This window comes from Apium graveolens, chromosome 9 (assembly GCF_009905375.1).
Source record: "Apium graveolens cultivar Ventura chromosome 9, ASM990537v1, whole genome shotgun sequence".
Classification (NCBI taxonomy): domain Eukaryota; kingdom Viridiplantae; phylum Streptophyta; class Magnoliopsida; order Apiales; family Apiaceae; genus Apium; species Apium graveolens.
The window spans coordinates 188,880,531-188,906,133 of NC_133655.1; the positions used below are offsets into that span (position 1 = coordinate 188,880,531).

Genomic DNA, 25,603 nt, shown 5'->3' on the forward strand with positions numbered 1-25,603 from the left:
CCCAAGCTCCACTCAATCATAATTCAAGAGGTTTGTTTCTTTGGATCCTATATTTCATAACTAAGAAGAGCAAGTAGTTTGAGTGCTTGAATCAAAGGTTTTCTATCTCAAACAAATCATTTTAGTTTAGGGTGAATAGTAACTTTCAAGAACAAATTTTTTATTCTTGATTTTATTTGTAAGGTCAAGGTAGCTTAAGCATAGATAAAGGCTTCCATGGGCATTCCAAGGATCTTTCATGGATTAAAAGCTTCAAGGAAGGTATAAAACTTCAAACCCTAGTTTTACTTTGAATATTTAGGAGTGGTTTTGATTAATATAGTTCATGAGAAGCATGATGCTTGTGTGTTTAAAGTTTGGTTGGGTTTGTAGCGATTTGGATGATTGAATCTTGTTTATAGTTAATGAAACTTAAGTATAAGCTTTTAGTTCATGATTGAGAGTAGTATAAATTGGAAATCTTGAGATGTTGGGGCTGTTGTAGTAGAGTATGGATGGAGTTTGGTTGTAGTAATGATTGTGGGATTGGTTGTGGATTGATTTGGAGTTGTACAAATTTGGTAATCGCGTAAACATAGCCGTCATAATGCTCGATTTACCTTAGACTACTTTTGTTCTTAACATCAGGACCCGTGAACTCACTGTTAGGTTTTGACCATTGCCATGATTAGATATTCATGTTACGAGCTTCGTTTTGATATGTGGTTTGCTTAAATCCGATGTACGGTTTAGGAGAAACGACCGTTTTAAGTAACGGCATTTTGCGACCGAACCATTACCCCTCGCCTTACTTTGAAACCTTGTTTAAGGCCCTTAAATGACTAATTGGAATATGAAACAATTATGTAAAGTGGATTAGGTAGTTAGTAGGGTACTCGCGAAAGAATCGCCTTTAAATTCCTAATGGTTAATTTATTAAAAATGGTGGAGCCGAGGGTACTCGAGCGACTTAAGTGAATCGTTAAGCGCGAAAGCGAACGTTAGGGTCTAATTGGTTAAAGTATAGATTCTTAAGCGACTTTGGTTTAATTCCAACTTATATGTTGTTTATAGGTTACCAGACTCATCCCAGGACTTTTACCACCCCCAGTCGCTCAGGCAAGTTTTCTACCCGTTATACTGTTATTGTGATGTAAATATATGTATATGCATTATCTTGTGATAAGTGCATGATTGTTATTATCAAATCTTGCGATATATTGGAGCATGCTGATATGATATATATGCATGTCTGTTTTGTAATCTTGATATCTCTTTGTTGATTCAAATGCTTATAAGTTGCATAATACCTATGCTAGAGATAAGTAGTAGTTGCGTATACCCGTAGTATAGGGGACCCAAAGGTGAACATTTTTCTAAACCGGGAGTCGATGTTCCCGAGTATAATATATATATATATTGATATAGTTTTCAAAACTATTAATCGAATAAGGTTTATTCGATAACTTTATTTTATTTAATGAATATTATTTTGAATATTCATTCGAGGACTTATGACTCCGCTTACTTTATTTAATGAATATTATTTTTGAATATTCATTCAAGGACTTATGACTCCGCTTATTTTATTAAATAATATTCTTTATTTTATTAAAAAATAGTGTTTCGATAATCAAACTTATTTTCGATTATTCAAATAAAGATCTTACTTTCGTATAAGTATATCTTTGGTTATTCGTTATTCATTTCAAGTATGAGTTTTTAAAACTTCTACTTAAATTATTTTTATAAGATTATTCTTTATGGGAACATTATTTAAATAATAATATTCGGATATTTTCTAATATATTGGGACTGGTTTATTTTATTAAATCAGCATTACTCCAAACATTCTTAAAAATATTTTCGAGTCTTTAAAATGATTTTTAAAAGTTAGGGCGGATCCCAAAACTCATTTTTTTTTTATATTTAAGATCCTCCTTTCGAAGGGGATTTAAATACTCGCTCAAAACCCGAGGGATCCGGCTCTGTGGTGTATTTTATATTCACAACAAGGTTGCTGTTTTGATAAATGAATTGATTACTTACCCAACGTTCGGGAAGTAAGTCCATCTAATTGAGTCGGCATAAGCGACAGGTCGGGGTACGGTCTATCAAAGTGTAAGTGGCTGGGTGGCAGCCCATCAATGCGTAAGAGGCCGGGTGGCGGTCCAGCACAATGTCCTAATGAGGCCAGGGTGATGACCGGTGGGGGATTCATCCATCTACTAGTAGAAAAGGTTACTTATTGGTATCTTTGCCTGATCAGCAAGATATCAGGTTTATGCCAAAATTCTTTTCTTTCCAAAATTCATTGGATATTGCAACTCTGTTCATACTTTACATGACAGAGGTTTTCAGGAAATGTATGAGAGATATATATGGATATATATATATATATATATCGGGACTTAATGAAGTATCTTGTAACTTTATTTCATTCAATAATATTTCAAAGATCGAATCTATGCAAGTCTTATCTTGTAGTCTCATTTATGTGATGAACTTTTGAAACTGGTTATAACTTGAACGGTGGTAGTTCAAGTAGTATTTAGAAAAGATATAAGTATATTGGGGTATCTTGTAACTTCATCTTTTTAACTTATATCTGGTTAATGATTATCTTATGCATGATAAAGATTTTCAGAAAAATGTTGAGACAAGGTTAGATATATAAGATCACCTTGCAACGATATTTTTATATAGTTATAAACTGGAACTCTGTGTATATTATATATGGCAGAGGATTTCAAAGATTTTGAAAAGTATATAAGTATATATACTGAATATTTTACGACTTCATCGCGTTAAGATATCAAACTTGGTTCATTTCTTTTTGACCAAGACTTTAATGAGTACTATGAGAATGCTCATATATTGTTAATTATTATACATATTATTTCGGTGGGCTTGTTGCTCACCCTTGCTTTCTTATTTCATCACACAACAATAGATAGACATGATGAACAGGACCAAGCTCCCAATTCGCGAGCGGATAGGAAACGTTCCGCAGTTTCCTATAGGCGTTGATGTCGTTGTAGCTGAGGTAGGAACTACCAATAGGTTAGGCTTTCAATTTTTGATGTACCAGACTTTTGTATCCTTATGAATTGTAATAATGGCAAAGAAATGTAAATTTATTCAGAAACCCTTTTAAGGTGTAATGGCATATAATTGTGGAATAAAATGACTCGTGTTATTTTTGGATATTCATCTCTGAGACTATAACTTGTGGTGTGTGTGTTTATTGTGGGGTCACAGTACAGAGTAGTTGATTGTTTATTAAGATTGAGTGTTATTTAGGGAAATGGAACTCGTGACAACCCGGATCCCCGACCCCGGATTTGGGGGTGTTACATTATCGGCGTTTCATCAAGAACTTCCTTAAGTCATCTAAGCTGTTGTGCAACTTGCTCGAGAAAGATGTGCCTTTCAAATTTGATGATGAATTCTTGGCAGCATTTGAGACTCTCAAGAAGAGTTTAATAACTGCACCAGTTATTACGGTACCTGATTGGATAGAACTTTTTGAGATGATGTGCGATGCAAGTGGTTATGCAGTTGGAGAAGTTCTTGGGCAGTACAAGAATAATATCTTCCATGTGGTCTACTATGCTAGTAAGACGCTTAATGAAGCTCAAATGAACTACACCACTACTGAGAAGGAGCTCTTAGCTATAGTTTTTGGTTTCAAAAAATTTCGATCTTATCTACTTGGGACAAAGGTGACAGTATTCACTGATCACGCTGCCATTCGCTATCTGGTCTCAAAGAAGGATTCGAAGCCTAGACTTATTCGTTGGGTGCTCTTGCTACAAGAATTTGAGTTAGAGATCAAGGATCGAAAATGTACTGAAAATCAAGTAGCTGACCATCTCTCTAGATTGGAGAATCTCGATTCTACTTCACATGATAAGACATTGATCAACGAATCTTTTTCGGATGAGCAGTTGTTCGCAGTTCAAGAGGAAGAGCTATGGTTCGCAGACATTGTGAACTATCTTGTCAGCAATATAATGCTTCATAATATGAATGCGGCTCAAAAGAAGAAGTTTCTGCATGATGTGAAGTGGTACATGTGGGATGAACCATATTTGTTTAGACAAGGAGCTGACCAGATCATCAGGAGATGTATCCCATTCTGTGAGACGGAGGGGATATTACGAGACTGTCATTCCACAGTTTATGGTGGACATTATGGTGGTGAAAAGACAGCAGCTCGTATTCTTCAAGCAGGTTTTTTCTGGCCTATGTTGTTTAAGGATGCACATCAGTTCATTTTAAGGTGTAATCATTGCCAAAGAGTTGGGAATCTTACTAGAAAGGATGAGATGCCTTTAAATGTGATACTTAAAGTTGAGGTCTTCGATGTTTTGGGAATCGATTTGATGGGACCATTTATCTCATCCTGCAATAATCAGTACATCTTACTGGCAGTCGATTATATCTCGAAATGGGTAGAAGTCAAGGCTCTACCGATGAATGATGCAAAGGTAGTGTTGAGTTTTCTTCATAAGCAGGTCTTCACAAGGTTTGGAACATCACGAGTTATCATAAGTGATGAGGGGTCGCATTTCTACAATCGTAAGTTTACTTCTATGATGCAGCCTACAATGTGAATCATTGTATTGTTATTTCCTATCTTCCAAAAACTAATGGTCAAGCTGAAGTGTCTAATAGAGAGATCAAGCGCATTCTAGAGAAAGTTGTTTATCCGTCAAGGAAAGATTGGTCTTTGAAGCTCGATGAAGCTGTTTGGGCTTATAGAACAGCATACAAGACTCCACTTGGGATGTCCCTGTTTCAACTTGTCTATGGTAAGGGATGTCATTTACCTGCAGAGCTTGAGCATAAGGCTGATTGGGCATTGAAGAAGTTAAACCTTGATCTAGATGTAGCTGGGAAGAAGCGAATGCTTCAGTTAAATGAACTTGATGAATTTCGACTTCAAGCGTACGAGAACAGCAAAATGTACAAGGAAAAAGTAAAAAGGTGGCATGACAGGAAGTTATCTCCTAAGTTATTTGTGTCGGGGCAACAAGTTCTTCTATTCAACTCTTGTCTCCGACTTTTTGCTGGAAAGTTGAAATCAAGGTGGTCTGGACCATTTATCGTCAAAACTGTGTTTCCACATGGAGCGGTGGAGATTTTTGAGAACGATCCGGGTCAAGCATTCAAAGTAAATGGTCAGAGATTGAAGCACTATTAAGGGGATACGGCAAACCGGGAAGTGGTTAGTGCCCTTTTATTGTCAGCTTGATCGAACTACTTTACGTCAAGCTAATGACGTAAAAGAAGCGCTTCTTGGGAGGGAAACCAAGATATGAGAGCATAGGAACCCTTAAAATTTAGTAATCTATCCAAAAACCCAAAAAATCAGAAAAAACTGGTTGATTTTTTTTTTCCAGGAACCTTCCAGGCGCCCGCCTGCAGGTTCCAGACGGCCTCTTGCTGGCAGGCGCCCACCTGCTGGTTCCAGGTGACCGCCTGCGGCCCAAATTTTTGAAAATTTGTTTCAGCTTAAAAAAACCAAAAAAACACAAAAACAATTCCACAGCACTACAACCCCATTACCCACGATTTCCTTCTCCAAATCAACCACAAACCCCACTCATAATCTAATTATAACCCTAATCTAACCCTATATATACACACAACCTCTCCATATACACTCCCATATACTTTCAACTTACAAACCCTTTCCTACACATAAAACACAACTCTACAACTCTTATTCTCAATTTCAATGGCCCCAAAGAGATCTCGAAGTGTCGATAGCAGCAGCACCATTCCAACTGCTGATTCTTCAAGGGGTACTGCTGCGAGGCCCCGATTGGTGGATATGGCTGCTGAGGAGGAGTATGCTAGGCTTCTGACTAAGCCGATTCTGAAGGAGAGGGGATTTATTTGTGCTAATATTTTGCCTTCTTCACATGCACATGAGATTACAGCTGAGAGAGCCAGGTTGTTGTGAGGGATTCTGAATGAGGAGTATTATGTGGACCTTGGTGAGTTCATCTACCAAGGGATTTTGAAGTTTTTGAGGGGGAGGTCGCATTTAACATCCCGCATGCCTCTATTATCACGAAGCCATGCAAGGCAGTTGGAGTCCGCTGGCCTTCTTATGAGCAGCTGCAGATGTCGGCCGCTCCTATTGATTCATCGACGCTGAATGCGATGCAGGAGTGGACGGGTGGAGAGCCCGAGGAGCATGGGTTGGGATATCGTCTTCCAGGAGGACGTCCAGCAGCTGGTGCTAGGATGGCTAGGCCCAGTCAGGCTCATGGCGAGGCAGGTTCTTCTAGAGCCCAGGGAGGTGATTGTTCAGGGATGGCTGATGTCTAGTACAGGAGGCTTTCTAGGAGGATGGATGCGATGTATGAGTCGCATAGTAGGTTTGCGCAGGAGTTCACCCTAGCACTTGGGACTGCTTTCAGAGGCCTTGGAGCTGACATCCAGTGGCCCGTTTTTGGTGAGGACTCTGCTTATCCGCCTCCTGACACTCCACCCTATGAGGGTGATGATGATGATGATGATTTCTCTAAGTAGGTATACCCTGTGTTCCTTTCTATTACCTTCACTGGGGACAGTGAATATTTTAAGTTTGGGGGCGGTAGTTAAGGATCATATTTGTGTGTGTGTGTGTCATGTAGTTGCATATTCATGATAGTTTAGTTCATATAATGCATATTTTTGCCATATAATTTTTTTATAGCTTTATTTATCATGTCATATAGCTCATGATCATATAGCTCATGCATATACCATGATCCCTTTATGTCGCTTTACCAATTGATATGTGATATTGATGCGAGTGTAGTGATAGCGTTAAAGTGATGTTGAATCTTGTTAGTTTGACATGCATGCTAGAAACACTTGTAATTTCACTAAGTCTTAGAGTATGCTTAAGGACTAGATTGTTGTCATGGTTTGATGGTTTTTGAGGTTAATATATTGCTTATACTTAGAATGTATGATAGGCTCTTAATGATTAAAGGCATGAACAGATAAAATTGGAGTAAAAATTGGAATTCATTGCTAGTCGTGGCATGTTGTTTAGAACATGTACACACTTTCATTTGTATTGGTACTACCTCTCACGTGTTAAACTTGGTTCTCCCAGTTTTAAATTGTTGTATGATATTAAAGTATATTAATTTCTTTCACAAATACATATAAGAAGCTACATTTGTTCGACTAAATTTATCATACAGCCTCGAGAGGTAGCACGGCTATCCGGAGCTTTGCCCCTTCAACTGGTAAATTGGTGATAAGAAATTCAAATTATTAAGGTATCATCAAATCTTATATCAATACTTATATGATGCTTACATATAACTACCAAATGAAAATTGTGTTATCAAAAAATTAAAGGTTCATTTGAGATATCACTCAAGGATCACATGTAAAAAAATGTATGATCGATAATCTGCATCATTGAAACCCAAAATGTCGGAATAAATAGCAAAATCTGCAGACCCAACAACAAAATGACTCGTGTATTTTCGTATTATTTAAATATGTAATTATTGAATTATTAAATAAATAAAATATGTATATGAGTTATGTCAGATGTGTGTTGTTTGTTATTATTTATGTGTGATTTATTGATGTACAGGGTTTGTTTGCGTAATTGATTATTGATCGGTATTGATTTATTTTCATTTTAAAAGTGGATTTATTGCAAATTTATTTGCATAAATATTTGGATTGTCTCTAAAATTATTTTTATGATTTTATAATTTCAATAATTATTTTTGGGATTTTATAAAATTTAAAAATCAATATTTCATTAATTATTTACCTTTAATTGATTTTCTAATTGCATTTATTTGTAAAATTAGTATTTAATTCTAGAATTCTTCAAAAATTACGAAAATCATATTTTATTAAGTTTTATATTTTGAGAATTTTAAAATTATTTTAGAAATTTTTGGGATTAAATTCACCCCGCGTTGTTCGTTTAGTCATTAAATACGGGTACGAGTTGCGTTTCAAAAACGGCTTGAGAATTATGAAAATTTTATTTTAATAACTTTGGATTATTTGTGATCTTTTGAGACTACTTTGGAATTTTTTCGATTGATTTTCGCGAACAACTTTATACCAATAATTGCATTTTTGTATCAAAATTTGGGTTATAAAATAAAGAGACCAGACACATGGCAGATGTAGGCAACTGCAATGATATGTGTTGTGTGCTAGTGTGGACAGCAAACAAATAAAAAAAAGAGAAAACAACCAAAACCCCCCACCCCCTGTTCTTCACCCCCGTCTCACTCTCTCTGAAATCTCTCGCTTCTCTCTCAAAAATCTCTCGATCTCTCCTCTCTATCTCTCTCCCCTTCCCTTTCTTTCCTTCTTCACTTTTTGTTTCACTTCGAATCCCCTGGTTTTTTATTTTCTTTTGGTGAGTTCCGGCCGGATTTTTCCGGCAACCCCTTTTTTGCTCCACCTCTGTTCAAATTAGTACATATATATATATATATGTGTGTGTGTGTGTGTATTTATGATTGTGTGTGTGTTCATGATTGTGTGAGTGTGCGTCGACTGTGTTTGTGTGTGTGGGCGGCGTGTGGCCGCGTGTGTGCTTCCCTGTTGCTTCTTTGTTGGATTTTTCGTTGGTCTTGTGCTGGGCTTTTCTGTTGGGCCTTGTTGGCCTAGTTGTGCAGTGGATTTAATTGTTATAATCTTATTTTTTTATATCCTTTTATGCAGGAATTATTGATTGATATTCGTGATGTTATTGTTAATTCGTGCGGGAAATATTTTCGGATAATCTGTAGAATTTATTCTGATACCCGAATATTTTCGGGCACCAATAAATTTTACCGCCATCCGCGATGAATTTTTACGAGCGGGCGGTGGACGGTGATGATTTTTATCTGAGTCATAAATATTTAAAACAAATAAAAAGATTCGTATAAATTATTTTCGAAACTAAATAAGTAATTGTGTTGCGAGTCGTATGGAATTATAAATTGTGGATCGTGAATTATTGGGAATTTGACGTCGATGATGTTTCGACGGGTATGCCTATAAATAGAGGAGTCGCTGTCCAAATTTTCTAAAAAAATATTTTAAATACGGGGCGAGCATATATATTTTAATAAATACTAATTGAACCCTGAATGTTACGTGTATTATTATTACGTGTACTCCATTATATGTATAAGTACGAGTCAGGAATCGTTATCATTGGGTAAAGTGTCTAGCGAGGATATGTCAAGCATAACTGGTTGTCTAACCTAGGATGTTTCGATTCTGTAGGTTCAAGTCGAAGGACTCAATAGTCAAATTCCGTTTAAAGTCAAGCCAGTGTTAGTTATAAAGTTTCGCGAGGCAAGTACCCCTGAACAGTCTTTTACGGTTTAACATATATGAATAATTGTGATTTGATTTACGTAGTGGAACAGAATGTTTTAAGTTACATATCCCCCGTATTTAAAAATAATTGTTAAATTATGTTTTGGGGAAAAGTAACTTCTAAAAATTCCTATCTCTAAATTGTGATTAAAATGAGAAAGGTTTTTGGGAAGTGTGTTGTGCTATAATTGTTTTAAAAGAGATAGGTATAAGTGATTTTGGAAACTGGATAAAACGGATCAGATATTGGATGGTTGCGTAAGAGGTCGGTAACGGCCCAACGGGTTTGCGTAAGAGGCTAAGTCGGTTGCGCCCCCTATTTAAACTGCTTAGTCCAGCGTGACAGAAACCTAGCAATTCTCTGAGTTCCGGAACAGGTTTGTGGTGGGATAGACTGATCAGCTGTCCCTATGATTTGTCTAATTATATATCTGATTTTAGTTTAGTGATTCCCGTAATGGAATAAATGATTTTGTGTTTCCTGTAATGGAACAATGGATTTATAAATGAAAATAGCATGCTAAAATTGGACTCTGGTATTCACACATCACACAACTGATGATATGTTTTATGGAGCATGCTAGTTGTTGATATCCAGTTTATCCCTGTTTTACTTGTTTTCGTAAACAAGCCATGATTTATGTTCCCATAACGGTTTTATATAAAATGCTTTACTTGTTATTCATATAATGGTACTGTTGAGCAATTGATTGCTCACCCTTGCAGCTTATTTTGTATTTATATATTACAGATGCCTAGAAGACCAGTCAGACCTTGGCAGAATAGAGTGTCAGCCCCCTCCGACCCCAGCTCCTCTGAGGTAGTTTATATCAGACCATAATGTATGGTGAGTTGGTGTAATAAGTTAGAGTGTCAGGTTGTGGAATAAGTTAGTTGTAGTTTTGTAATACTTGAACCAGTATCGGATCTTGGTTGGGGTCGTGTTGTTATAATAATGTTAATTAGTAGTTTATAATTGTGGTTTGTTATATTTTAGTGACGTCATGTCCTGACCCCGGGGTTGAGGCCGTCACAGTTGGTATCAGAGCCACAAGTTTAAGTCCCTGATTTAGGTTAAGGATTGAGTCAAAAAGGTATAGAAAGTGTGTCCTAAGATGTGAGTCATAAACTCATTTAGAGGAGCAACCCTAAGAGTCAGTCTAGGTTTCGAAGGCGTTACCCTGGCATCTATTGATGTTCTGATGGAACTGCCTTAACCTTATTGTGTCTTTCATGTATATCTATACTGTTGACAGTGGCCCATATTGATTTCCAGTTCTCCATCTCGGGAGAATAGAACAGACTCAGACAGTTAAGACTCCAAGAGGACCTTAGATGTTGTAGCTGAGGAGACTCATTTGCCTCTCCCACCAGTTCCTCTATTTGCACAGAGAGACATGTCAGGACCTAGTGCCCGTTCTCGTTGGGTACAGAGGTCAGTATCTGCTGTTAGGACTTTCCATCAGAATGTGGTCCTAGTTCTTCTTCCTCGAGACCTTCAGTCCCTTCATCTGCTCCTACAGGTGCGTCTTCCCCGATTCCCTACCATGTTCACCGGGCAGTGAACAGGTCCTTTATTAGAGAGCAGAGCCCAGAGCTGGCCGCGCATCTTGACAGGATACCAGTTGAACCTTTTCAGGGCATCCCTGCCCCTTCACCTGATATTCAGGCCCGAGTGAGGACTTTGACTCAGACGGCTGTTGAGAGAGCTAAGTCTATTGACCCTTTTATTAGCTCCGAGTTTAGGGCCATTCAGTACCAGAACTGATTAACTGGTTGGTATTCGAGTTAGGCTCTATTGGTAGCAGCGGTAGTGGTAGTGGTTAGAGTAGAGAGGCAGCAGTGATAGGCAGAGCTCAGAGTTGGTTTTCAGGAGTTCTGTAGTTGTTTTATATGTATATTATGTTGTTGTAGCATCTATTAGGCGGAGGCTGTTATGACAGCCAATTTTGTTGTGTACTCAGTTTTATTATTAGTGTTGCACTGTAGTTGTTGGTTGGATCTTTGTACTATTGTTATATTGTAGTTCTTTTATATAAAAGTTGTTATTGGTTTTTATTTTTGCACTGTTGTTATTACTGCTACTGTTATTATTGTATTTTTTGCTGGTTTTGTTAAATTTAGCTATGCATCATGGGTAGACCCCAAGTAAATAAGGAAGAGAATATTTTATTGTGGCAGTGTTCTCCTGATACATAAAAATGTTGCTACCCGGGGGCACAATTTTCATTTAAAACTTTTTGTTGTGTTTCAGGAGAATGCCGCCCAAGAAGAATATCCCGTCCAATTCCTCTAGTAGAGACTCTGTTGGGGGGCCAGCCATAGGTGAATTGCTAGATTTACTGCGCCAACAGTCTAATCAGATGGCTCAGCAACAAGAACAATTCCAGGAGCAGCAAGGGCAATTTCTGCAACAGCAGCAACAATTCATACAACAACAACACCAACAAATCCAATAACAACAGCTGCAGCTTCAACAACAACCCCAACTGAGAGAGCCAAACCAAACCGTTAGTTTCAAATCCTTCCAGTCTGTTAAACCTCCAGAGTTTAAAGGTGAAGTAGACCCGGTTGCCGCTAGAGTTTGGATTAAAGAAATAGAGAAGGCTTTTACCCTTATTCAGGTCGGTCAGGATTCTAAGACGGATTACGCTAGTATTTTGTCAAGGGTGAAGCAAATTTTTGGTGGGAATCCATGCGTGCGTTGGAAGGAGAATGTCTTGTTTCTTGGACCAGATTTACAAAGTTGTTCTTGGAGAAGTACTTTCCAGATTGTCTATAAAATCAGTTGGAAGTTGAGTTTTTGGAATTGAAGTAAGGTGAAAAGAGTGTGTCGGAATATGAGACCAAGTTCACGGAATTGGCCCGATTAGCCCCTGGATATGTGAGTACTGAGATTCAGAAACCAAGGAGGTTTCAACAAGGATTCAAACCCAAGATTCGTAATGGAGTTGTGGCTTTGCAACTTAAGATTTATACTTCCGTAGTTCAGGCCTCCCTAGTGATTGAGAGTGATCAGAAGCTGGCCGTCAAAGAAAAGGGTGATAAGAAAAGAAAGTTCGAAAGCATTACTGACAAGGTGGATCAAGAGGAATCCATTCAGAAGTTTCCGAGGTGATTTGGCCGAAATAGGAATAAGAGATTCAGAAGACAAGGTTTCCCTCAGGTGAGATTAAGTGTCACCTCAGGTTCTTCTGCCCCAGCTCAGTCAACCAAACTAGTAGTGGAATGTAAGTCTTGTGGCAAGAAGCATAGTGGCCAGTGCAGAAAGGACGTCCAATGTTTTAAATGTGATAAAAAAGGCCATTACGCGTCAGAGTGTGGTTCAGGGAATCCCGGAATTACCTGCTTCAAGTGTGGTAAAGTTGGACATATTGCCAGAAACTGTAAGGTCGCTACTCAGGGAAGTGTGAGAGGTAGTGCATCCCAAGGACCGGCAACCAGCATAACAAGAGCCAAAACTTTCAAGATGACCAAGAGATCTAATGCTCAAGATTCAGATGTAGTTGTAGGTACACTTTCTCTTAATTCTGTACCTGTTAAAGTTTTGTTTGATTTGGGAGCGTCTAAGTCCTTTATATCAAAAGAATGTGTGAATAAAATGGATTTAATGTTGGAAGACTTAGCTGAGCCCTTGACCATAGAAGTGGCCAATCAGGATAAAGTTCCAGCAAGCCAATTTTGTCCTAGGTGTCAACTATAAATCAGCGGACATTCCTTTTCAGCGGACCTAATACCTTTCGAGTTAGGGGAGTTTGACGTGATTCTAGGAATGGATTGATTATCCCAGCATAAGGCAAATATTGATTGCAAGAAAAAGAAAATTGTGATGTATACAGAAAATGATGATAGAATAAGTTATCAAGGACGAAAAAAGAAAAGAAATTTCTCTCGATATTAAAAGCAAAAAAACTGTTGAGACAAGGATGCGAAGCCTATTTAGCCTATATTGTAGACACTGAGAAAGAGACACCTAATCTGGATGAGATTCCAATAGTTAGAGAATTTCCGGATGTTTTTCCAGAGGAGTTTCCAGGATTGCCATCAGATCGTGAGATTGAGTTTTCTATTGACCTAATTCCGGGAGCAGAATCAGTTTCAAAGGCTTCCTATCGTATGGCCCCAGTGGAAATGAAAGAACTAACTAAGCAACTTCAGGAACTTTTGGATAAGGGAGTAATTAGACCAAGTGTATCTATATGGGGCGCACCAGTGTTATTTGTAAAGAAGAAAGATGGAAGCATGAGATTGTGTATTGATTATCGGGAACTAAATAAGTTAACCATCAAGAATAAGTATCCTCTACCCAGGATTGATGACTTGTTTGACCAGCTTAAAGGATCGTGTTGTTTCTCAAAGATTGACTTAAGATCGGGTTATCACCAGCTGAAAATCAAGCCTGAAGATATACCGAAGACCGTATTTAGAACCAGGTATGGACATTACGAGTTCTTGGTGATGTCATTTGGATTGACCAATGCACCAGTAACTTTTATGGATTTAATGAACCAGGTGTATAAGGAGTACTTGGATAAGTTTGTTATTGTATTTATTGATGACATCCTCATCTACTTGAAGACTAAAGATGACCATGCCGAACATCTGAGGATTGCTCTGCAAAGGCTAAGGGAAAAATAGTTGTATGCTGTGTTTTCAAAATGTAAATTTTGGCTGGATGAAGTCCGGGTCATATAGTAGGTAAGTGTGGTATCAAAGTAGACCCCCGTGAAGATTGAAGCTGTATCCAGATAGGAGCAACCAAAGACCCCGACAAAAGTAAGAAGTTTTCTTGGACTAGCCGGTTATTATCAAAGATTTTTGAAAGACTGTGATAAGATTGCAACTCCATTGACCAAGCTGACCAGGAAGAATGAAAAGTTTGTTTGGACTGAGAAATGCGAAGCAAGTTTCCAGGAGTTGAAAAAAAGATTAGTGACAACCCCAGTACTAACATTGCCAGATGAAACAGGAAACTTTGTGAACTACAGTGATGCTTCTTTAAAAGGTCTAGGCTGTGTGTTAATGCAACATGATAAAGTTATTGTTTATACGTCCAGACAGTTAAAACCCCATGAGCAGAAGTACCCAGTATATGATTTAGAATTAGCATTAATAATATTCGCATTAAAGTTATGGAGACACTACTTGTACGAAAAAAAGTGTGAAATTTACACAGACCATAAGAGTCTAAAGTACATACTCACCCAGAAGGACTTAAATATGAGACAACGAAGATGGCTGGAGCTGATCAAGGATTACGATTGTTCTATCAACTATTATCCGGACAAAGCCAATGTGGTCGCAGATGCTTTAAGCAGAAAGGAGAGATTGAATGATATCAAAGTTTCTGAAGAACTAGCAAGGGAATTGGAAAAGCTGGAAATTGAAGTTCGAGTGCCAGAAGGTAATAAAGGGCAATTGTATGTAATCACTTTTCAGCCAGAATTAATGGAAAGAATAAGAAAGTGTCAAGAGGAAGTTATGAATCAAGAATTGGATAATTTGACTGGCGGAGAAGTTTGTACTCAAAAGGATAGCAAAGGTATGTTCACGTTTTCTTCAAGAATATGGATTCCCAATGTGACTAAATTGAAGGATGAGATTTTGCGAGAGGCTCATAATTCTAGGTTTACTATTCACTCGGGAAGTACCAAGATGTATCAAGACTTGAAGAAGAACTTCTGGTGGTCAGGAATGAAGAAGGAAATTGCAAATTGGGTTAGTAAATGTCAGGTGTTCCAAAAGGTAAAAGCAGAAAATCAAAGGCTAAGTGGGTTATTACAACCCTTGGAGATTCCACAATGGAAATGAGAAGAGATTGCAATGGATTTCGTAGTAGGATTGCCAAGGACAAAGTTGAACCATGACGCTATCTGGGTAATCTTTGACAGATTGAAAAAGTCCGCACATTTCCTCCCTATCAATGAAAGATATTCTTTGGAAAAGTTTGTTAAGTTGTATTTGGATGAAATAGTAACCAAATATGGAGTTTATGTGTCCATCGTATCAGACTGAGACCCAAGATTCAATTCAAGATTTTGGACTAAATTTCAAGAATGTCTCGGAACCAAGCTAAACATAAGCACCGCTTATCATCCTCAGACAGATGGCCAAAGTCAGAGAACGATTCATACAATAGAGGATATGTTAAGGGTTTGTGCTTTGGATTTCAAAGGAAATTGGGACGATCAGCTATTGTTGATTGAGTTTTTCTATAATAACAGTTATCATGCTAGCATCGGAATGCCACCCTATGAAGCCCTATATGGACGTAAACGCAGATCACCTTTGTATTGAGATGAAGTAGGAGAGAAGAAAGTACTAGGACCTGAGTTAGTTCAGCAGACTTAAGACGCAGTAACATTGATTCGGAAAAGGTTGGAAGCCGCCCAAGATAGACAGAGGAAGAATGCCGATTTACATCGGAAGGACATGAACTTTGAGCTAGGGTCATTGGTATTATTGAAAGTATCACCTTGGAAAGGGTTAGTTCGATTTGGACATAAGGGTAAGCTCATCCCAAGGTATATAGGGCCATTTGAAGTTTTGAAGTAAATAGGAAAGGTCGCTTACGAGATAGTGTTGCCGCCATAGTTGCAGCATATTCATAATGTATTCCACATATCCATGTTGAGGCCGTACATCCCTGATTCGAATCAAGTAATTGAGTATGAACCCGTCGAGCTTCATTTAGATTTGTCCTATGTGGAACGACCAATCCAAATTTTAGACCGTAAGGAGCGTGTACTTAGAAATAAGTCTATTCCTATAGTTAAAGTACTTTGGAGAAACCCTAGGGTAGAAGAGTCTACCTGGGAATTAGACTCGGATATGCTTGACAAATATCCTCACTTGTTTAATTAGTTAAGATTCTGAGGCCAAAATCTTTTTAAGGGGGGAAGGATATAACGACTCGTGTATTTTCGTATTATTTAAATGTGTAATTATTGAATTATTAAATAAATATAATATGTATATGAGTTCTGTCAGATGTAAATTGTTTGTTATTATTTATGTGTGATTTATTGATGTACATGGTTTGCTTGTGTAATTGATTATTGAGCGGTATTGATTTATTTTCACTTTTAAAAGTAGATTTATTGCAAATTTATTTGCATAAATATTTCAATTATCTCTAAAATTGTTTTTATAATTTTATAATTTCAATAATTATTTATGGGCTTTTATAAAATATAGAAATCAATATTTCATTAATTATTTACCTTTAAATAATTTTCTAATTGTATTTATTTATAAAATCAGTATTTAATTCCAGAATTATTCAAAAATTACAAAATTCATATTTTATTAAGTTTTTAATATTGTGAGAATTTTAAATTTATTTTTGAAAATTTTTGGGATTAAATTCACCCACGCGTTGTTCGTTTAGTCATTAAATACGGGTACGAGTTGCATTTTAAAAACGGCTTAAGAATTATGAAAATTTTATTTTAATAACTTTTGATTATTTGTGATCTTTTGAGACTATTTTAGAATTTTTTCGATTAATTTTCGCGCACAACTTTATATTGATAATTGCATTTTTGTATCAAAATTCGGGTTATAAAACAAAGAGACCGGACACGTGGTATATGTAGGCAACTGCAGTGATACGTGTTGTGTGCTAGCGTGGACATCAAACAAAAAAAGAGAAAAGAACAAAAAAACCCCTATTTTTCACCCCCGTCTCACTCTCTCTGAAATCTCTCGCCTTTCTCTCAAAAATCTATCAATCTCTCATCTCTATCTCTCTTCCCTTCCCTCTCCTTCCTTCTTCTCTTTCTGTTTCACTTCGAATCCCCCGGTTTCTTGCTTTCTTTCGGTGAGTTCCGGCCGGTTATTTCCGGCAACCCCTTTCTTGCTTCACCTCTGTTCAAATTAGTACATATATATATATATATGTGTGTGTGTGTGTGTGTGTATGTGTGTGTGTGTGTTTGTGATTGTGTGTGTGTTCGTGATTGTGTGTGTGCGTCGACTGTGTTTGTGTGTGTGGGCGCGTGGCCGCGTGTGTGCTTCCCTGTTGCTTCTCCGTTGGGCTTATGCGGGGTTTTTTAATTGGGCGTTGTTGGGCCGAGTTATTCAGTGGATTTAATTGTTATAATATTAATTTTTATTTCCTTTTATGGAGGAATTATTGATTGATATATTGTGATATTATTGTTAATTCGTGCGGGAAATACTTTCGGATAATCAGTAGAATTTATTCGGATACCCGAATATTTTCGAGCACCAATAAATTTTACCGCCGTCCGCGATGAATTTTTACGAGCGGGCGGTGGACGGTGATGATTTTTATCTGAGTCCTAAATATTTAAAACAAATAAAATGATTCGTATAAATTATTTTTGAAACTAAATAAGTAATTGTGTTGCGAGTTGTATGGAATTATAAATTGTGGATCGTGAATTGTTGGGAATTTGACGTCGATGATGTTTCGACGGGTAGGCCTATAAATAGAGGAGTCGTTGTCCAATTTTTTTGAAAAATTATTTTAAATACGGGGCGAGCGTATATATTTTAATAAATACTAATCGAACCCTGATTGTTACATGTATTATTATTACGTGTACTACATTATACGTATAAGTACGAGTCGGGAATTGTTATCGTTGGGTAAAGTGTCTAGCGAGGATATGTCAAGCATAACTAGTCGTCTAACCTAGGATGTTTCGATTCTGTAGGTTCAAGTCGAAGGACTCAATAGTCAAAGTCGGTTTAAAGTCAAGCCAATGTTAGTTGTAAAGCTTCGCGAGGCAATTACCCCTGAACAATCTTCTACGGTTCAGCATATATGAATAATTGTGATTTGATTTACGTACTAGAACATAACGTTTTAAGTTGTGGAAAAGTAACTTCTGAAAATTTCTATCTCTAAATTGTGATTAAAATCAGAAATGTTTTTGGGAAGTGTGTTGTGCTATAATTGTTTTAAAAGAGATAGGTATAAGTGATTTTGGAAACTGGATAAAACGGATCAGATATTGGATGGTTGCGTAAGAGGCCCGTAACGGCCCAACGGGTTTGCGTAAGAGGCTAAGTTGGTTGCGCGCCCTATTTAAACCGCTTAGTCCAGCGTGACAGAGACCTAGCTAGTCTCTGAGTTCCGGAACAGGTTTGTGGTGGGATAGACTGATCAGCTGTCCCTAGGATTCGTCCAATTATATATCTGATTTTGGTTTAGTGGTTCCCCTAATGGAACAGATGATTTTGTGTTTCCTGTAATGGAACAGTGGATTTATAAATGAAAATAGCATGCTAAAATTACACTCTGGTATTCACACAACACACAACTGATGATACGTTTTATATAGAGCACTCTAGTTGTTGATATCCAGTTTATACCTATTTTACTTATTTTCGTAAACAAGCCATGATATCTGTTCCCATAACTGTTTTATATAAACTGCTTTACTTGTTATTCATATAGTGGTACTGTTGAGTAATTGATTGCTCAACCTTGCAGCTTATTTTGTATTTATATATTGCAGATGCCTAGAAGACCAGTCAGACCATGGCAGAATAGAGTGTCAGCCTCCTCCGGCCTCGGCTCCTCTGAGGTAGTTTGTATGATCTGATGAGTTGCTGTAATAAGTTAGAGTGCCAGGCTGTGGAATAAGTTAGTTGTAGTTTTGTAACCTAAATAATATTTGAACCTGTATCGGATCTTGGTTGGGGTCGTGTTGTTATAATAATGTTAATTAGTAGTTTATAATTGTGGTTTATTATATTTTAGTGACGTCAGCTCTGAACCCGGGGTCGAGGCCGTCACAAACAACCTAAACATTGAATGAGGAATGGGCGCTTCTGGTTGCTTTTTATTTGGTTTATACATCGGAATTGGATGATTAGGAACTCATACTTTCATTGTCTATTGGTTCATACATTTATATTAAATGATTATAATTCATACATTTCATTTTCTAACAAGATATGTTCAATATTCAGTACAATCCTAGAAAGTGGTTCGTATCTTACCCCGGCTATTATATATGCTTGCTTGTATAAACGTAGAAACATTCCAAATCTATTAATACTGATCACCCGTAAAAATTATAAGAAGGAAACTTAATTAAATACATTTTTTGTTGTAATATAATAATATTTTTGTATGTAAACACATGCTAGTATGTCAAAAGAAAGCAAGACCAAAGATTTGAATGTTATTTGTGAAGATATAACTACTTGGTTGGTGTATATATTCAAGAACTCCATAAGGTACAAATAAACCGAGCGAGTTACGTTCTTATTATTCGTCGAAAATATTTCATAATCTTTACTGTTATTTTTTAAAGAACGCACAATCCTTATTTGTGATGGTATGTAAGGACACTAGCCACATAAAATAGATGGAGCAAAGAAGCAATCCTCATTCTTCACTGCACACTGCATGTTTGCAAAAGAAAGCCAGACACATTGTTAGGATACTTGAAGTCATGGAGAAGAAACACGTACCATACCAAAAGGGGAATGAAAAACTTACGTATTGCAGTCAAAATTACGGGCAGCCGAGAATATAAAAGGAAGTCCACATTTTTGCTGGAGAGAATCAACCTTTGTAATATTGTTCCCAGGAAGAGTTCTATCATTTCTCTGAACGCAGGCACAAAGTTGTCTCCTTTCAGCTACACTTTTGGCCGATCCGACATACGTTTTGTACGCCATGCAACACTCTGCGGTAGGCTCTTTGTCTTCACTGGTCCTCGTAAACGTGTTGCACTTGGCTGATGCTTGCTGGTTCTCGGGTCCGTTACATATGAAACTTGCTTCTATAGTAGCTGCAACCGCTAGCACTATCAATATCAAGTAAGCAGTCCTCGCCACTGTACGACTGTGTGTTGAAAGGTTTTAATTTTGATTTTTTGATCAAGATCATACATCTATTTAAAGGCATGTTAGGTGAGTTAGTTGTCTTTAGCTAATTGTTAGGACACCAAAGTACCAAACACATCTGTGTTCGTTATGTGTAAATGGATATAAGTATAGAATTCCTGCAAAGCACGAAATTAAATAACTTCATATATGTATCTCTAATTGTTGGTAGATCATGTCTAGATGATATAGGTTTTTGAACATAAGCCCAATGGCATCTTATTCAGTACTACACTTGTTAGTGTTAATGTCAGAAGTACTCAAATCTAACTTAAATTGTTGAAGTGATTGGTTTCAGTTATCTTCTATACAGACTGTACAATCACAGATATCGTTAACAACTTTATAGGCAGAGGTAATTCACATAAAATATTCATCTTTATTAATAAGTTTTTGTCATTAGCTTCTCGAAATTGAATGTTTTACAGAGGATATCAGAAGATGTTAAATGTTATCATGCTCAGTACTGATGAGGCTGGTGAAGAAAAAGAAAACCCTCAAAAAAGAAAATTAGTGGAAAAAAAAAATTGCAGCTCGGTAATGGAACTTGTCAACGCTTGTCGTATATGACTTGAAATTAACATTTTGGAAGATCTGCTGGAGGTGGTTGCAGCTTCTGATTGGGAAGCTTTCCATCTAAAACAAGCCATGCCATCTTCAAACCCCAACTGGTATGGACCTCCAAATGGCAATGCATAAACCATACCCCTGATAATTAATATCACATCAATTTTAAATGTCATCACTAAATATAAGAATAAGAGAAAATAGTATATAAAATAAATCTAGTCATTTGATCAACTAACCAGGGTTATCCGCTTGAAACCGTATAGCAACCCATCCACCTGAGGGAACCCCAATAGTGTTTCGTTCTATAGGGTCAACAAGGTTGAAGTTTTGGGGGTCTGTATTAGGATTGTAGTTTCCGAAACCTTGTCCAACAACAAAGAAATTATATCCGTGGAGATGAAGAGGATGGCTTTCAGCACCTAAAATGCTTGTATCTTGCATTACCAGTTCTACACTTGTGTTAAATGGCAAAACCATAAGTTTAGTGCCGTTGCTCACCAGTGTATTGTTTGGAGGGGTTCCAGTATAATTAAACCAGTGCAAGGGATTAATCGGGAAAAACGGTTTGTAAACACCGTTGGATTGACCTAAAAAGTGGGACTGCAGAAGAGAAGTTGTTGGTTGTATGAATGATATATTATTAATGGAAGCTGCAAATCGTGTTCCATTTGGTCCTTGGCAAGTCTGGTTCTTTAGCCCACAAGGGCTTGTGCCAAGTCCCACCGTAAAGAAGAAATGTTTGTCAACTTTTTGTGGAACATTAGCAGGATACTGAGCACTAGCTAAACTTCGGTGTTTCTTTGAAAATTTAGTGGCAAAAGATGTGTCATTCAGAGAGGGTAATGTTGGTTTGAAGAGTGGAAGTTTTTTCATTGAAATGGTTGAATGAAGAAGTGTTGATTCATACTCAAGAATACCAGCAACAGTGGAGTTGTCGAATGTGCCAGCTCCTGTTACATATGGCCTAGCCATCATTAGGAAGGAAGCTTTTGGAAAGTCCGGTTTGGTCTGAAGAAGAACATTAGTTGTTTGTCCTGGGGTAAGTTTAATTATCTCAGTCTCAAATGGTTTCACATATATTGCATCAGCTTCAACAACTGTGAGACTATGATTTGCAATGCCGAAGAAGAGTTCATCATTGAGTGCAGCATTGATAAACCTCAAGAGGTATGTTTTTCCTGGCTTGACTCTTAACTTGATTGTGTCTGCAATTGAAGGTCCTTAACATGAGCTCAAGTAATAAAGTTGGAAGATGGTGCAGAGTTATTATCCAGTTAAGTTCAAAAGCAAAAGATGGCTTTGATTTGAAAAAATTATGTCACCTTTTGCGGAGCAGTTATACAGAGGACCTGGAAGTCCATTAAATGTGTAGGCATCAGAAACATTTGGACCTCCCCCAGTTTGCATAGCTTGGGTGATAATAGCTTCAGTGTCAGCATTGAACCACTCACCTGGAATAGAAAGTAATAAATTTTACATTTATCTGACACAATGAGTCTTCTGAGTCATTGACAAGCATTCACATTTGACAAAGGAATCAAGCTGGTGCACGTTGTAGCTTGATTGTCATTGTGCACCAGAAGAACTTCATGTCAAATGTTATGCGGACACTAAACGCTAGTAAATGTGGCTAGTTAGTAGGTTACCAAAGATAATCGGAACTTCCTTGTATGGTTTGGAAAACGGGTAAGGCACATTTTTCTTGGGGAGAATGATAATAGGACCATAAAGAGTTGATCTTAGCCATGATATATGTGCATGCCAAAAGAGAGTTCCCCTTTGCCCAACAATGGTGTAATTGTACACATAACTCTGCCCTGTTTGTATGGGGCACTGTGTTATGTATGCCGGTCCATCTGCCCAACCACTTCGAATTTGTCTAATTCCATGCCTGTTTCAAAAAAATTACACAATCTCACCAAATTTTCTTTAATTTGATCCTAATTTCATAAATATGTACCAGTGACAAATACCAGTGTATCGATATGTTGTTGGGAACATGATTAGTGACTTTAATGATAAGACGATCACCCTCCCTAGCTACAATTCGAGGACCTGGAAATTCTCCATTTACAGTGACAATGCTTTTGGTGTGGCACAGTCTTGTCACATTTTGTAGTTGAATCTGTTTAGAACCAAAGCTAATACATAAAGAAGACGAAAACCAGAGAAATTAAATGATAAATACGGGTCTTGTTACAAAATGAGAACTCACATTAAACTCGTAATGCCTTGTTATGGCGCCGTCATTGCTTGAACTTGCCAAGTGAGGAAGGAGACACAATAATGACAAGGAAAACAAGCAAAGTTTCTTAGAAGTTGCAGAAGAAAGAAGGGACACAAACATATGCGGAGAACTTGCCATTTCGCTAAACTTCTTATGAATCCTGATTGAACATTGGCATTTGAGCATGAATATATATAGAGAGAATGGTGCATGGATTGAAAAAAGTAATGCCTTCAAACAGCACATTGCTTGGAGCAATTGCGGTTGGAGAGCAACTTTAAAGTAATGTCAAAGACAATCAAGTGTTTTTTTTTAATATTGTCTTCTATTACGGGCTCTATCAAATCAACTTATTGCAAGTAATATTGAGAAGAACTAAATTATGAAGCTCGGGTGTCGCCTTCAAAGTGCATGTTAACATACATATGTTTGCACATTATCAAGCTTTGACTAAATGATACGCCCTGTGTGTGTGCGCGTTGGAAGGGACACCGCAGACCTCAAAACGGATAACTGAAGAAACAAACAGCTGAGGTTGGTGATCAGGATATTTTCACTTGTCAAATACAAGAAATGCAATTTAAGCAATTTGTTTTAAAGCAAACATGGGGGCTGGGCGCCCTGTGTATTTTCTTTCTTTATTTGTTGTTAAAGAGTATTCTATTTCTACCTGAATGTGCCTCTTTTTTTTTTTTTGGGTACAAATCCTTTTGTTTATGCATAGATTATATAAGAGATTTTGTACAGTGCATGTAACAGGAAGCTGCATAATTATACAGGAAGGAAGCTGCATCAAAATGTGACAGGAGCATACATTATTAAATCATAGATACCATCCCCCATGTAAACTCCTTCCAATGAATTATTCATATAAAAATTTGGTACATTTACAATTTTCAACATTTGAACACTTAAAAACTCCAAAAAGAGATAACAAAATCCATGACGTATATAAAACAGTTGCTATCCCGGGGGAAATTTTCCAGATGTTTATTGAGAGTATCTCCAATGGCTGACACCTTTGAAGTGATGTCAATTTTGTCACATAATAAAAAATATTATTTTTAATTGTCCTCTCTTTCATATCAATTTTGATAATCATTCGGCACTCTTAAATGTCAGACTTCTCTAAAATTACAAAAAATATGTTTTATACAAATAAATTAGAAATATAATAAATTATTTATTATTGGGACCACAAATAAAATTATCATAATAATTTATTCACTATTAGGACCACAAATGAAGTTGACACCACTTTATGAGAGGACAACTTTTGACAACTTACTTAGCATCCCATGATATCCCAGTAACTTCAATAAAGTGCTTATAAAGGTGTTAAGTCACGTTGTGCCACATGAAGTTGGTATCCTCTTCACACCCACAATTAGTTCTAATAATTGTACCATAAAATAAGTATATCAAATAAATGTGCTTATGTTAAAATATTATTTTAATAGAAAGCCTTTGTTCTAAAACTATGTTTAAACTAAATTTAGAATTTTTACTTAAATAAATCATGTTAACTACCAAAACTTAATTATCAAATTTCAGAATGCCAAAAGGTAACTACGGTCTACAGGCAAGAATATTTTTATAAAAAAAATGTTCAAAATTGATCATTTCAGTTTTCAATTTGCAACATGTAAACTAGCAGAGCTAGGTCGAATATTATGAGGCTCCAAACTCGATCAAATTTTCATATGTACTAGTTCGTCTCGAAATCATAATATAGAAAACCTCGAATACGGGTCTGAGTTGGGATTCAAATAAATTTTAAAAAAATATATATGTTAAATATTTATAAAAAGTGCGGGTCAGGAAGAACCCGAGGGCAGAAACCGGATCCCTTTAAGATGTTACTCCAAAATTAGGTCCGAGCCCCATAAACCCTCTTTCATCCATACATACATACATACATCAGGTTTCTTCTCTTCTTTCCCTTGTATCTATCTCTATATCTATATAGTTATTGTTCATTTACAATCCTATTTGTACTTGTAATTTCATTTATCTTGTGAAATTATGTACTGATTAATGTTTTGTATGTATTTTTAGTGTTTTTCTCAAAGGCAATATGAAGATGAATCTTATTCAAGGTGCATTTAGGAATTTGAGTGCTGGGTTGTCTCATCGATATTGCCCCCATTTCATGATTAGGCCTTTTTCCGCAGGTTCAGTTTCATATTAGCTAACTCATTTCTACATATGTTTGTGTGTGTTTGTGTTCCTATGTATGTACTTAACTCAGATAGTGTGTTGTAGCCTTGTAGGGTTTTGCGCAATTTGGTAGAGATATTTAGTTCGCACGGGGGAGAGATAAGTGTGAGATTTTTAAGAATGGGCGTAGTGGGAATACGTGTTTAGATGATGGGATTTCAATTAGGTTATAATTGGAACGGGTAGTGGGTTTTTATGCAAAAACGGTTTAGGAAATTCATTTGCATTCCCCCCAAGTGGATTGAAATTCTATCATTGGAAAGGCCTCCAGTTACCAGAGGTCAGAGACGTAGAATTTTGGTAGTTTTTTTATTTAGACACGTGTATAATGAAGGAAAAAATTAGGGAAATATGATAGAAAGATATGCA

General features: G+C 36.9%; 2 protein-coding genes and 1 long non-coding RNA gene across 4 annotated transcripts in view; 1 reads left to right on the top strand and 2 right to left on the bottom strand.

Annotated features, from left to right (window-relative positions):
- Nucleotides 1-25,603, top strand: part of LOC141687030 (uncharacterized) — a 76,366-nt gene that overhangs the window by 48,133 nt on the left and 2,630 nt on the right. Inside the window, exons 1-2 of one of the 2 annotated variants that reach the window (XM_074492166.1) lie at nucleotides 24,765-24,938; nucleotides 25,073-25,188. In XM_074492166.1, coding sequence (XP_074348267.1) covers nucleotides 25,092-25,188 — 97 coding nt within the window. In that variant the 5' untranslated portion in view covers nucleotides 24,765-24,938; nucleotides 25,073-25,091. Of the gene's footprint in view, nucleotides 1-24,764; nucleotides 24,939-25,070; nucleotides 25,189-25,603 lie in introns of those variants that run through there. The other variant, XM_074492167.1, reaches the window with a different exon arrangement.
- LOC141686747 (uncharacterized) lies at nucleotides 19,484-20,184 on the bottom strand. Its single transcript, XR_012560791.1, has 2 exons — nucleotides 19,829-20,184; nucleotides 19,484-19,731 (listed from the first exon to the last, which is right to left on the bottom strand). It is a non-coding gene; the product is annotated as an uncharacterized LOC141686747 (long non-coding RNA).
- On the bottom strand, nucleotides 20,574-23,190 carry LOC141682477 (laccase-17-like). The gene is made up of 6 exons (XM_074487172.1): nucleotides 23,003-23,190; nucleotides 22,761-22,912; nucleotides 22,434-22,678; nucleotides 22,110-22,238; nucleotides 21,024-21,992; nucleotides 20,574-20,925 (listed from the first exon to the last, which is right to left on the bottom strand). Exons 1-6 carry the CDS (start codon nucleotides 23,150-23,152, stop codon nucleotides 20,795-20,797), a joined length of 1,776 nt encoding a protein of 591 aa, XP_074343273.1. The 5' UTR covers nucleotides 23,153-23,190; the 3' UTR covers nucleotides 20,574-20,794.